Source organism: Condylostylus longicornis, unplaced genomic scaffold (assembly GCF_029603195.1).
Source record: "Condylostylus longicornis isolate FDR11 unplaced genomic scaffold, ASM2960319v2 ptg000055l, whole genome shotgun sequence".
NCBI lineage: Eukaryota > Metazoa > Arthropoda > Insecta > Diptera > Dolichopodidae > Condylostylus > Condylostylus longicornis.
This window is the reverse complement of record NW_026578024.1, coordinates 3320391-3335029: the sequence shown is the minus strand read 5'-3', so window position 1 is coordinate 3335029 and position 14639 is coordinate 3320391. Positions and strand designations below refer to the sequence as shown.

The following is a 14639-nucleotide window of genomic DNA, read 5'->3' as shown; positions in this document are numbered from 1 at the left end:
AGCAACATTAAATTTCTTTACTGTAAAAAAACTGAAAAGTAGTAACCTAAGTTAAAAAAGTAAAAATGCTAGAAAATGCTTGCACTTTGTGCAACGTTGAAAGCGCTAATGAACTGATCAATATTGTGGAAAGTTTTTATGAAGAAACCAATGTAAAGGCTTTAATTACCAAATACTTACACATCCAGGCAAGTGTCCAAAAAACTAAAATGTTCTTTTTTGTAAATGTTCCTCTGTTTATTTTAGGCTCAGAGTACTTCCTTGTGTATAGAATGTTTTGAACAAATAAAATCATTTCATAAATATTACAAAAAAGTTCATGAAGTTCAAAAATATATTTCCTTTCGCAAAACGAACAAATTTAGCACTGATAAAAATGAAGAGCATAAAACTAAGGATTTAACAATATCTCCACCGGCTAAGGGTTTTATTAAAGTAGAGTCAAATGAAGTATTTGATGTTTTTGTTGGAAATTCAATTCAATCCGAAATATCGCATGATAACACATCTATAAAAGTTGAAGAAAGTGATAATGAGAATGATGATAGCAAAAGCGAAGGAAGCAAAAATGATTTAGAACAAAAACTCGAAAACAGTTAATATCCATATGAATATAAAACAAATTTAATATTTTGTTTACTTTAGGCAAAATAACACAACTTCAAGATGAAAGCCACAAAACTTTAATAAGAGAAAAGCAATATAACACTAAGAATATAGAAGATTCCAATCTAACAATTATAGGGGATGAAACTGAACCCGATGTATCACCTTTAAAGCCAGAAAATTCTAAAATTGATTTTAACGTTGCTAAAGATCAAGATAACAAGCTTTACAGTTTTATGAATCTCAATTGTACAATGTGTAATGAAAAATTTACATCATTCAATGGAATAAAACGACACTATAATAACACACATCAAACAAGAGGTTTCATAAATTGTTGTAACTTAAAATTTTACACTCGAGAAGAACTAATTGATCATATTGATTGCAATCATTTCAATTCTGATAAACTGAAGTAAGATATCCACAAATTTTTTTGATTATATGATTTATTTCAATTATTATTTTAGGTGTCATTTATGTGAAAAAAAGCTTGTTAACGCACGAAATTTGAAACGGCATTTAATTGGCGTTCATCAGTTGAAAAAAGAGGAGCTATATCCCTGCGATATATGTCCTGACAGATCATTTTCGAATCGTGTTGATCTTAAGAAACATAAATACGAAGTGCATTCAAGTAGTAAATATGAGTGCTTAAAATGTAAAAGAACGTAAGTTTGCTTTTTTATTTTCTTGAAAGTTTGGAAGAAATACATACATACATGAACATTTTATTATAAAGTTTTAAAGGTGAACTAAATTTACGTTTTCATAAGGAAAACATATGTAATAGAGAACCTGCACCTCGTGTTTGTGATTTTTGTGGAAAAATATACAAAAATTCAAGTCGTTTTCATAGACATATGAATGAAGTACACAAAAGTAAGTTAGCAGGGCTTCAGAAATGTGATCAATGCGGAAAATTAGTTAATAGGCTACCGTTTCACAAAAAAATGGTACACCCACCAGAAGGTACAGTAATTAAATGTAAGCAATGTGATAAAGTTTTTAAGACGATGTTTGCGTTAAATTATCACCAAGAAAAAACTCATAGAATTGAACAAAAAAATTTCTCATGTAATATATGTAATAAAGCATTTAAGAGAAGAAAACTTTTGCTGGTAAGAAAATCAAATTTTTTTAATTATCTGAGCAAACTGAATTTTACTTACATATGTATATATTGTGTTATGAAAATACATACATAACACAATATAAAAATTTATATTTTAGGAACATACTGCCTGTCATACCGGCCAACCGTTATATACGTGTAATTATTGTTCAAGAACATTTCAACACGGATCAAATTATTCAAAGCATGTAAAGAGTCAACATGCAGAGGAATGGGCAAAAGAAAAAAAAAGCTAAATATGTATATATGTATTAAAATTTCACAAACAACTCAGAATTAAGAACTATTGGAAACAATACAATGTTCATTAAGCAACGAAAACTAAATTTTTCCAAAAGTATGAGAATTTTGTGATACGAAGAATAAGTTTTTCTATTTGTATATAAATTATTGAAAAAATAAACTTTGTGTTAAACATTTTTTTTTATATTAAAAATAAAATGTAATTAAAAGGAAATTTATTTTACAAAATTTCTGTTTTTCTTAAGGTTGGAAACAGAATCTTTAGAAATGCAGGTATGTACTCACATATGTATGAATACTCACATATATGTATATTAAAAGAAATTATTTTAAGAACCATAAACAGGTGCTATTTTTTTGGGGTTTTTGGTTGCGTTCAATACTTAATAGCATCTACTTTATGGTACTTATGCAAATCCTTGCAAAATTTGCTAAAATGCAACAAATGGTTTCATATTAAAATCAAATACAAAATTGCTTGCTCTATGTGACATGTTTAAAACATTTGCAGATTAAAAATCGGATTTTTTGTTGAACTTGAAAAAGCGATAAATGACAAACTAAACTTTTGAATTTGTGCAGCATGTAAAGAAAGTTGCGTTTAAGACTATACGCAAATCCTTGTAAATAATTTGGGAAAAGTGAATATAAATTAAAAATAACGTTTTCAATTTTAAAACATTTTCGAACTTGTAATTCAAATTCAAAACCGATTAAAAAAAAACCAATTTTATATGGTGTGAACCAGAAGGGAATGAGAAATTATTGGTACATACTTGATTGAGATAAGGCGACACATGTCTTTCAGAAATGGTTTATTGGGAGAATCTATATATTGGTAGATTAATTTGTGTGATTCTGTTAATGACAGATTAACATCTGATTCGTATTGTTATTAACAAATGAAAAACATAATTTTATCCATTCTGTTATTGGAAAAATTGTTTAATATTCAAAATTGGTTTTCACAAGTAAAATACATTTTGAAATGCTTGAAAGCGTTTGTACATTATGTGGCGTTAAAAGTTCTTGTGAACTACTTAATATTTTGGAAAGTTTTTGTGAAGAAAGCACTGTTAACGTTTTAATTACAAAATACTTACACATTCAGGTAAGCAACTAAATAATTTCAAAAGTCTTTAAAAATGTTACCCTGTTTATTTTAGGCTCAAAGTAGTTTCTTGTGCGTAGAATGTTTTGAACAAATAAAATCATTTCATAAGTATTACAAAAAAGTTCACGAAACTCAAAAAACGTTTTCCATTTCGAACACAAACAAATTTAGTGCTGATAATAATGAAGAGGAGACAAAAGGGGACTTTAAAGTATCTTCTTCAGCGGGAAGTTACAACATAAAATGTGTGAAAGAGGAGCCAAATGAGATATTTGATGTCTTAATTGAACACTTAATTCAATCTGAAAAATCTAATGATGTTGAAGTTAGAAAAATAGACGGAAATAATTTTGTGGATGACGGAAAAAGTGAGGATAGTAAAAGTGATTTGGATGTAAAACCGGAGAAAAGTAACTACTAAGTTTGTGAAAAAAAAAAAAAAATTTAAAATGTTATTTATTTTAGACAAAATTAATCCACTTTGGAGCCAGAGTCAGAAAATTCCAAGTAGGAAAAAACGATGTAAAACTAAGATTAAAGAAGATATCGATCCAACAGACATAAAAGACGAACTTGAATTGGATATTTCATCTTTAAAGCAAGAAAATTTTAAAAATATAGATTACGATACTGATAAAGATCAGGATAATAAGATTTGTAGCTTTATGAATCTCATTTGTGCAATATGCAATGAAAAATTTACATCATTCAATGGAATAAAACGACACTATAATAACATACACCAAACAAGAGGTTTTATAAATTGCTGTAAATTAAAATTTTACACTCGAGAAGAACTAATTGATCATATTGATTGCAATCATTTCAATTCTGATAGACTGAAGTAAGATATCTATAGTTGTAGTTAATCTTACGAAATTAAAGTTTTTTAATATATATACAGTGATATTGTGTTGCTTATACGGTTTATTTCCATTATTTTTTTAGGTGTCATTTATGTGACAAAAAACTTGTCAACACCCGAAGCTTGAAGCGACATTTAATAGGTGTTCATCAAATGAAAAAGGAAGAACTTTATCCTTGCGAGATATGCCCAGACAAATCATTTTCTAATCGTGTTGATCTTAAGAAACACAAATATGAGGTGCATACAACTAGTAAATATGAGTGCCTAAAATGTAAAAGAACGTAAGTATTTTTCTCCATGTTATCGTTAGGGGATTAGCCGTAATTTTGTCCTAAAAATTTAAATAATTATTTTGGAAATTTTTCTTAAAAGATTTAAAGGTGAAATGAATCTACGACTTCATGAGGAAAAAATATGCAATAGAGAGCGGGCACCGCGGGTTTGCGATTTTTGTGGGAAAATTTACAAAAGTTCAAGTGGCTTCTATAAACATATAAATGAAGTACATAAACGAAAAGTAGAGGGACTTCAAGAATGTGATAAATGTGGTAAATTAGTTAATAGATTAGCATTTCATAAAAAAATGGTTCATCCACCTGAGGGTACAATAATTAAATGTAAGCAATGCGATAAAGTATTGAAAACAATGTTTGCATTACGAAACCATCAAGAAAAAGCTCATAGAATTGAAAAAAGAAATTTCTTATGTAATATATGTAATAAAGCATTTAAGAGAAGAAAACTTTTGCTGGTAAGAATATTAAATCTTTTGTGATTATCTCAACAAACTGAATTTTATTTATACATATACATGGGTATATTCACGTATATTTTAGGAACATACTGCTTGTCATACCGGCCAACCATTATATACGTGTAATTATTGTCCAAGAACATTCCAACATGGATCAAATTATTTAAAACATAAGAAGAGTCAACATGCAGAGGAATGGGCAGAAGAAAAAAGAGTTAAATTATTAAGTTTAAAGGACAATAAGTGAAAATAATATAAGAATTTTTATTTTTTTTTTTTAATTTTTTATTGTAATCATCATTGCGCTGGATACTTTATATTTAGTGCTTACGTTAGTTTTTATAAAATTCTTTTGTAATTTAATAAAACGTATTCTAAGGATGAATGTATGCAACTTTTTGTAAGTAGTAATTTAAATACGTAATGTATTTAAGTTAATTTGGAAAGCAAATTTTATTAAATATTTAAAACATATTTGTGTTTAGTTCAAGTTTTATAATTAAATAAATTCCTATACATATGTATGTTTCCCTACATATTATGTAATTTGGCAAACTTGAAAAAAATGTAATTTTGAGTTTAATAATAAAAAAGAATTTATAATGTAAAACTCTAAAAGGTTTTTATTGGAAAAAAATAACAATGAGGGCAATTTATTTTTTATTTAGTGATGGGAAACTACTGCTTTATACGATGTAGAAACAAAAATTACATATTACATAATCAGATAGTGCTGGAATATTTCTTTATTAGATTCTTTACAATATTTTGAAACAATATTTTGTTGTGTGAAATTGTTTTTTGAAAAGTTTTCGAATAAAGTGATGACCGATGTCCTAGAAAGAAACATAAAATCAGTTATTAATTATTGCCTAATAAGGGCGTAGGGTCTAAGGGCGCACCCTTAATATAATTTCGAAATTCTCTAATACTAAAATTAAATTTAAAGAAAACACTAATTTTTTTTTTAAAATTAAATTTTTTTGTATATATATTTTTTCAATTCGGTTTCATACTATAATTTTAAAATTATTATAAATTTTTGTTTAACATTCTCATTATACTCTTATACTTATAAATACATGCATACAAGTTCTTTTCAATATAAATTTTTTTAGTTTTTAAATCTTTTTTCAGTTTTAGTTTTTAATTTTTTGTTTTCATTTAATATATTGACACGTATATTTTTAGATTCCTTAAAAATTAATAAATTAGATTGTATAAAATATATAGTAGAATTAAAAAATAAAAATTCAAGCAAAACGAAGTTAAATAACTTAAGATTGAGGAAAAATTTTTTTTTATTAATTCAACTATTGTGCTTGTGACGCAAATTTTTTAAAAATTGGTGTAAATTCGAAAATATTAAAGCGGTGAATAGATGAAAATTGTAATTTGAATTAATTTAATTATATTTAAAATTTCATTACAGGTTGTTTAAAAATTTTTCAGCTATAAACAGAGTTTAAAATTTAATTTAAACGTTCGTCACATTTTTATTGAATTTTTTTATTTTATACTCTTATTATCCATTTTTGTTTTTGCTAATTTAAAATATTTATGTTTAATATATTAATTTGTCTAATTCTAAATTACATAATATGTTATTAGGGGTTTGGGGGGCGGGAGGGGCATTTTTGTTTTTTTTTTACAATTTTTCTTTTAAAAACTTAAAACAGTTTATTAATAGTCTGTAGTTTATAATCATTTGGTAGTCATTTTCTTCCTATTTTTTTTTTGAGGAATACACAAAAAGAAAGTATATTTTTACAAAGACAAAACTAAAATTAATTAAAGAATTATTTTTAAATTGATTAAATTAATAATAGTAATCTTGTGATTTTCAATAGTTATAATGTATTTGATATATAAATCGTATATATATACATATATATGTATGTAAAAAGTATTGTATGATTTTAATTTTTAGTAATTTCTTTCTAATTTTTTTTTTAATTTATATAAAAATAAACAGAATGAGAATTTAATTTGAAATTTTTTTATTTAATAAGGAAATTAAAATTAACGTTTATTATGAACATTCTTATTGAATAGTTTGAGAAACCAAGTAGATAGAGTAAAATGATTTAATTAATTTTACATAAAATAATTGCACAATATAAAATAACTATAAATAATTCAAAAATATTTGCGAAAATTTAAGTAAATATTAAAAAGTTGTATTAAAATTTTGTTTTTTAATTATTTTCATTAATTTATATTTGAGAACAAATTCCAATTTATTATGCAATTAATAAATAATTTTGATAGTTATTTAACAAAAACATCTCATTCTGTTTAAATTTTTTTAATTTTTTGAAATTAATGTTTAATTAAATACAATATTATTAAAATTTTTAGTTATCAAATGAGCAGTCATCAATCTTAATTTCTTTTGTAAAATCATTATTATCATAATTTTAACATAAGGATTGTTTTCTTTTTTCTATTTTTGTAACAATAATTTCATTTTTAAGTACAGAATAGCAAAAATTTATAATATTATATAATATAAAATCATTTTATACAATAATGTGTGTGTGTATGTGTTTCTTTTTTAATTTTGCCTTAAAATAGTATAAATTTTTATATAATTTAATTATATAATTGATATTATAATATTTATAATGGTTGTAAGTTTTTTTTTTAGTAAAATTAATTAGAAAAAATTAAAAACAAGCATTATATAGGTATATATTTACAAATATATCATTATATATAATTAATTATATATGGTGTGTATTGATTATTTTGTTAAAGGTTGTAAATATTAAATATGTATTTTTGTTTTTCAATAAGAATTTTCAATATTTTTTCTTTTGTACTACATTTTCAAAAAAAAAAAAAAAAAATTACAAAAAATAATCAAAACAAATAGTAAATTTTTTAGCTTTTTTTTTTTCTTTCATCTTATATAAATAAGTGATATGGCAAATATAAAGCAATTTAATTTTTTTTTTTTTCATTTTATTTTTTATGTTTGAATAAATTTTTTTTTTTTGTATTTTAAACATAAATATTTTTAACATTACATCTTATCAATGAATCTCAATTACATAGAAGAATATGGGTTGCATTTTTAACTTCGAATTTAAATAACTTTAACAGCAAAAGTATTATTCTATGACTCCAAATTTAATATTCTGCAGAAAAGAGTTTATGCAGCTATAAAATAAAAATTGTAAACCTGCGATTTTGTTTTAATAATCTCAGTTTACATCTGGAACTTCTCAAACAGGCAAGCATTTTAAAATATCATTTGAGCGCAAGAAAAATTAAAAATTTAAAGATTTTTTTTATGAAAATAAATAAAATTTTAATTTTTATTGGAATTTTATTTTAATAAAAAATTTAATTTATTTTACTGAAATTTTACCAAAAACAGAATAAGTTTTAAGACGGATCTTTCTCTTACTTGTTATTAAAAATATAAATTGGTCAAAAACTTACTATAAAAAATTGAAAATGTTTGGAAAAGTAATTTTTGCTGTTATTTTTATATTTTAATATTAAAAAAAAAAATTTACATATTTTTTTTTAAATTTCAATAGTGTTTTGACTCTTGATGCAACACAAACTTTGCAAAATTTTTGATTAATTGATTAAAAAACAAATAGAAGGGGTGGTGCATGTGGATCCAAGTAAAAGAAATAACATTATTTTTTCAAAATAATCGCCAAGTTAAAATTTTCCTCTTCTGTGTAATTAAAATTTCGTTTTATATAAAATATAGAATACATATAGAGTTATAAGGTTCTAAAATTATAATTAAAAAATAAAACTTTTTTTTTTATTCTTAATTAGTTTAATTTTTTTAATTGTTATTTTTTTTTATATTTTAGTTACTCAATATTGAATGACTTTTTACTTTTAAATTGGTCAAAAAGTGTTTTCCCTTTAACTTTTTATTTTCCAATAATGAAGGGACTTGTTCTTTTCTTCTTTTTTTTTTGCAATAATAAGGTTTTGAATAAGTAATAATTATTGTTATACATGTGTATATCAAAATCATATTTATCTTTTATTATTTAATTTATTATAATTTAAAATATGTAATTTTTTTTTTAATTTTATGTTGTTTTTATTTTCACTTAAGCTCTAAAATAAATAAGTTAATGATTTTTTTTTTATATAGTTTTGCATTTCATTTTTATTTTATTTTTTTAATTAATAATAATTAATTACATACAGTATGTACAAAAAGGAAATAATTGTTTTAAGAAAATAAAGTGTAGTTATAGACTGTTTAAATCAAATACAATAGCTATTAAAATTTAAAATTTTACGAGGCTTTGTTAAAAATGTAATCTAGTTGTGTTTTATAATTTTTGAAAATAATAAAAATTTTGATAATACCGAAAATAAGGTCAGGTCAATTTTTTGAAAAACACACATATATACAAGTATATGTAGTTATTTTCAAATTATTTTTTATATTTTTGATTTAAAAAAAAATATTCTATTTACAATTTTCGTTAAAAATTCGCTTATTCTATTCAATATTTAACTTTTATAATCTTATAATTTACGTTTTGTTTTTAAAATAAGCTGGATAATGGTGGTAGAATTGGTGATACAAAATTTATTACATAATTATATAAAAAAAACAAATTTATATATGCATTTCATTGAATATTTTAAATTTTACAATTGTATGTATTTGAATTTTTTTTTTGTTTTATTTAAAGATAAATTGTTTTAAATGTATGCCTTTCCAATTTAATTTAGAGATGACGGCCTAGGCCTTCTTTTTGTTCTACTATTAATTATTTTTAATGTGATTTCATCATTAGTTAACGGTGCTATTGTACGTGTCTCTACAACTGAATCAACATCATCATCTATCATACTATTTCCATTTAATATATCAACGGATACTGAATCGCAATTTTCATTATTATTATTATTATTATTATTATGATTATTAAAATTATGATGTTTTGATGTTGTTGCTATTACTGCTGCTGCAGCCGATGATGATGATGTTCCCATTATATTAAAATTATTTAATATTTTATCTTCTTGAACTGCCGATAATTTTTGTTCTATACCAATTGGTGGTGGTAATGGAAAACAGGTACCATTGTTTGAGTTTAATGTTACTGATGATGATAATGATGGTGATGGTGTTAATAAAGCTGCCGGTGATGATGATGATGATATTGATGATGTTGATGCACCAGAAAATGGTGATGAACATGTTGATGATGATGATGTTGTTGTTAATGTTGGTGATAATGTACATTCATAATTACTAAATAAATTTCTTTTGTTATTTTTTAAATTTAATTGATTTTTATGTTTTGTCATTGAATCTATATCATAATCGTTATCGCTTTCCATTTCGGCATCTTCTTGTTGATTTTCTGTATTATCGATACTATTTGTATTATTATTATTAGTGTTACAATTGAATTCAAAATGTTGTGATTGAGTTGGAATTGGTGGTGGTGTAGCACTTTGTGGTTCTAATGTACCATTTTCTCGTAAATGTTGTTCCAATTCTAATAATTGTCCCATAAAATTCAAATTTGGTGATATTATTGGTCTGGCTAATTTAACTAATTTATAAGCTTCAATTAATGATAGTGATTTATAACGCATAGCATACGCAATTGCAATTGTTGCACTTCGTGATATGCCAGCTTGACAATGCAATAAAACGGTTGATCCTTTCTTACGTGCTTCTTCTACAAAAAATAAAGAAATAAAAAATATACCATTAATACAATTATTAAAAGATTTCTTGATATATAATTAATTATTTTATAATTTTGAGAATCAAGGAAGAAGAGTTACAAAATCAATAATTAATAAATCGATTTAATGAATTTTTTAAGGATTTGTTATCATTTTACGATTTCAATTATTATTACATTCAAGTTAGAAATTTCATCATTAGTCATGCCAATTAATCATATGTTATTGCACCTACTTATGAATCAAACTTATATAAAACTGTTTGTAATTCCATAATAAAAATAAAAAATTAACACTTTAATAATAACACAATTAAAAATGAAAACAAGAAATTATAGCACGAGTAGCCTTTATCTACGATAAAACAATTATGATTAATAATATTATTTTCAGATATAAAAAGTTTTATACAAATCCCGCTGCCTCGAATGCCTCTTTTACTGTCTATAATTTTGTTTAACTTTTATATAATAAATTTATTATCATTGCAAAATTTTAACAATTTTTTTTTTTGCTTTTTGCTAAAAACTTTTAACAACTAAGTAATAATTTGAAAATAAAAGAAAAGCAACAAAATATTAATAATGTAAAAATGAAGGTTATGCTTTACTCTTCTATGTTGTTTATTAAATTTAGCATGAAAGTGAGAAATTTTTTTTTCCATAAGCGTTCCATTATTATTGGAAAATTACTGTCTTCTATAGGGAAAAAGTTAAATCCAATCTGTATAATAAATTTGTTTCTAATTATAATATACAAATAATGCTAAAGGAAAATTTTTAATATTAAATTTGTTATAATTAAAAATTATTGTAAGCTACAGGAACAGTAGCAGTTGGCAGTACATAGAAAATAATATGAATAAGAATAAGTCGTCCTACGTTGTTATTGGTTTGTGGACCTGTTGGAGAGCCATGTATGTATCTATTATCTAACTTATAATATATTGAGGCTTACCGTTGGTATTTAACATAACCTACATAATATTGTTAAAATATTAAAGATTATAAACGTTATTTCGTAAACTGTAAGACAAACATAAAATTATTTTTTCTAATAGACAACTAAAACTTATTAAAGTGTTATACGTATGCGTGTATGCTAGAGTTTATTCAGTTATCCATTTTATTCCAATTATTTAAGCATTAGCTATTTATATGTTTTGAAATTGTAATTTTGTATGCATGTACATTGCTAAAAGCTTTTTATTACAGGTGATTTTTGAGTCATACTTAATAGTTTGTCTAGATTTTTTAAATAGAGCGTGTACATTTTTTTAAAATATAGAGGAAATCAAATTAAAAAAAAAAAACAAGAAAACAAGATAGAGGAAATTGCATGATTAATTAAAAAACATAATATTTATGTTGAATTTACACATAAATTAAAAATATTCTGTTATATGGACATATAACAGAATATTGTATATGACTTGGAACATTTTAAATTGAAGTTAATCAGGAATTTATGTTATCAAATTAATTTAATATGGCAACTTTTTTGTTTACACTTTATACACATACATATACATACAAAAATTTTGTACTAAAAAATTGTAAAATTATTGTATAACAATTAATAATTTACAACATTCAAATGCGCATATAAACTTGATTTTCTGTTGCATTAATGAAAAATTGTTTAATGTTTTTGTTTTTGTATACTGAGATTTCTTGCAATTTCACTTCCGTTTACGTTTTTTTTTGTTCTATTATAAAGAATATAATAAAAATAAAGCGTAAAATATGCGTTGTTTTAAATTTTTTTGTTTTCCTATAATTTTAAAATAAACAAGTAAATTAATATAAGTTTTTTAAGAAAACTTCCGGACATTCTTAAAATATTTTGTTGAATTCGAATTGATTTGAAAGAGATGGATTGTTGTACGGATTACGTTTTTTTTTTTGAACACAGGAAAAATGAACTTCACCTCCTGGTTTTTTAAATAAATTTTTATGGGGTGGTGAATAAATAAATAGAGGTATGTAAGTATGTACTTAATTCGCCGATTCTACAAATAATTAATATTTACTAGTGATTATTACTGATCTAAATGTGCTACGATTTGATGCTCTAAATTTTTTAATATTTTTAGGATCCAAAAACCCATATGGAAGGCTCCATCCAAATTTAAGAAATTTATTTAATAATGAACATATTCTGAGCGTTTTCATTTAGAAAGTTGAAGTAAAAACATACGACACGTTTATCAAAACATAGTATACGTTTATTACACGTACATTGTATGTACGTTACAAATACATACGTTTCCAATTAAATTAATTCAATTACACTTTTGAATGAAAATATATGCTATAGCATACAAAATTTTTTTTTATTTCTTTTTCAATAATATGTATATGTATCTATATGTATATGTATGTATTTAATATTAAATAAGAGAAAAAAAAAGCTGTTGTAATATAAGAAAATTGCGTACGTAACGTACATATATAAAACAAATCAACAACAATAAAAGAAAGGGATTCCGCTCTCTTTTACTTTTTATTTATAGCGACGATTTGCTATCATGGCATTAATGAAGTAAAATGCTTTCAGTACATTTTTAAATTGTTATATGACGTAAAAGTTAAGTTTTTAATGATGGGAAACAATAATTTCTCATTAAAAGTTCATTCCTTTTATAAATTGTTATTGTAGTAGAGGCTTTGGTATTTATAAGTATGAGAGCAAAAGTAAACGTGTATATCAAACTATGTATTCATGCTTTATGTTAAATGAAAACAAAATTTACGATACAAGATTTTGATGTTCTTAGAGACCCAAATTTGTGTTTTTTTTTTTTGGTGTCGCTTAAACTTAAATTTTATGTTTTCAATCTTTATAACACGGATATAAATAATTATTTAATAAATGATGATAATAATATTATGAATTTATTTATAATATAAATTCATTCTGTTTGTCTTATTTTTAAGAGGAGGAATTGATTTTGGAAATTGAAAATCACATGAAATTTTTAAAACTTAATTTAAATATATGAAAAGAATATTTTCTTAATCATTTGAAAGTCATTCACTTTCAAAATTTCAAAATTTATATTTAAATTCCATTAAGATACTTAAATAATTCATTGAAATCAATTTAAACTGATAATACACTTATAAATTTAAATTTGTATAGAACTGGTGGCGGAATTTTAAAATTATATATTAGTATTATTGTTATTTAAATAAATTTTGAGGTTAGTTTAATATTTTTTTAATTAAACATATTGCTTTTTTTAATTATTTGTATAATAATTCTAAATATATTTTATATAGATATAACACTTTATTTTAATCATTATTTTAATATTTCTATTGATAATTAAAAATATCGTATTAATATTCTGTTTCTTATGGAATTTTGCATGAAAAAGCTTCGGAAAATTCAATGATTAATAAAAAAAAATCTGGTTATTTTTATTTAATAATTATCTAGAACAAAAATCATACATACAAATATATGTATATTTTTAATTCTTTATTAAACAAGATTTTAGAATATTTAATTTAAAGAATTTTAATTTTAAAAATTAAGTTTAGTATACATATATTAAACAATATAGAAATATGAGCGCCTATAAAATAATTTTAAATTATTTTTATTTATATATTTATGAAATCAAGAATTTTTTAAATCAAAATTATATTCAATGAATTGAAAATATAGTAAACAAATAGTAAGTATTACAAAATTTTTTAAAATTTACAATATAACTAATATTATATTATTATAACTTGTATATTATTATAAAAAATGAGTAACATTCCATTTGTTATAATCACATTGTGTACTAAACTTGTTCAATATAAGTAAATGTATTATTTTTGATTAGTAATCGATTTATTAAAATAAAATTATCATTACAATTTATTAAAAATACACGCGTTTTTTGAATTAATCAATAATTCAAATTAAATAAGAATATTTTCTATTGTATATTTACAAAAAATTATTATAAATTAAGTGATTGAATTAATTTAATGAAAATTTAAAATTTTATATAATATTTTATTTGTATACATGTAAGTATGTATTAGCAATATTTTAAATCAAACAATAATTGGACGCACAAAAATATAATATTTATTTACTGAGTCATCGATTTTATATACAATTACTTAGAATAATTTTTATAATGCCCATAACTTAAAATTAATTGACCTTCAATCATACTAGTTGAAATTTTAATATATTTATTTTCAGATTCTAA

General features: G+C 22.8%; 3 protein-coding genes across 4 annotated transcripts in view; 2 read left to right on the top strand and 1 right to left on the bottom strand.

Moving 5' to 3' along the window:
• The first annotated feature begins 3 nt into the window (after nt 1-3).
• On the top strand, nt 4-2143 carry LOC129612003 (zinc finger protein 626-like). Of its 2 annotated transcripts, none has more exons than XM_055525446.1 (6): nt 4-188; nt 247-526; nt 646-1021; nt 1077-1277; nt 1349-1727; nt 1840-2143. In XM_055525446.1, exons 1-6 carry the CDS (start codon nt 66-68, stop codon nt 1975-1977), a joined length of 1497 nt encoding a protein of 498 aa, XP_055381421.1. In that variant the 5' UTR covers nt 4-65; the 3' UTR covers nt 1978-2143. The 2 variants fall into 2 exon arrangements, with proteins under 2 accessions (XP_055381421.1, XP_055381420.1); XM_055525445.1 differs by having other exon boundaries at nt 247-595.
• A 751-nt stretch (nt 2144-2894) lies between these two features.
• On the top strand, nt 2895-5201 carry LOC129611926 (zinc finger protein 729-like). The gene is made up of 6 exons (XM_055525350.1): nt 2895-3095; nt 3151-3508; nt 3564-3942; nt 4047-4247; nt 4339-4717; nt 4803-5201. The coding sequence occupies exons 1-6, from the start codon at nt 2973-2975 to the stop codon at nt 4965-4967; spliced, it is 1605 nt and encodes a 534-aa protein (XP_055381325.1). The 5' UTR covers nt 2895-2972; the 3' UTR covers nt 4968-5201.
• Nucleotides 5202-9022: 3821 nt separating this feature from the next.
• The window catches only part of LOC129611905 (probable dual specificity protein phosphatase DDB_G0281963), a 70025-nt gene continuing 64408 nt past the window's right edge, over nt 9023-14639 (bottom strand). Inside the window, exon 4 of the mRNA XM_055525329.1 lies at nt 9023-10410. Within this exon, the coding sequence (XP_055381304.1) occupies nt 9440-10410 (971 nt within the window). The 3' untranslated portion in view covers nt 9023-9439. The remainder of the gene's footprint in view (nt 10411-14639) is intronic.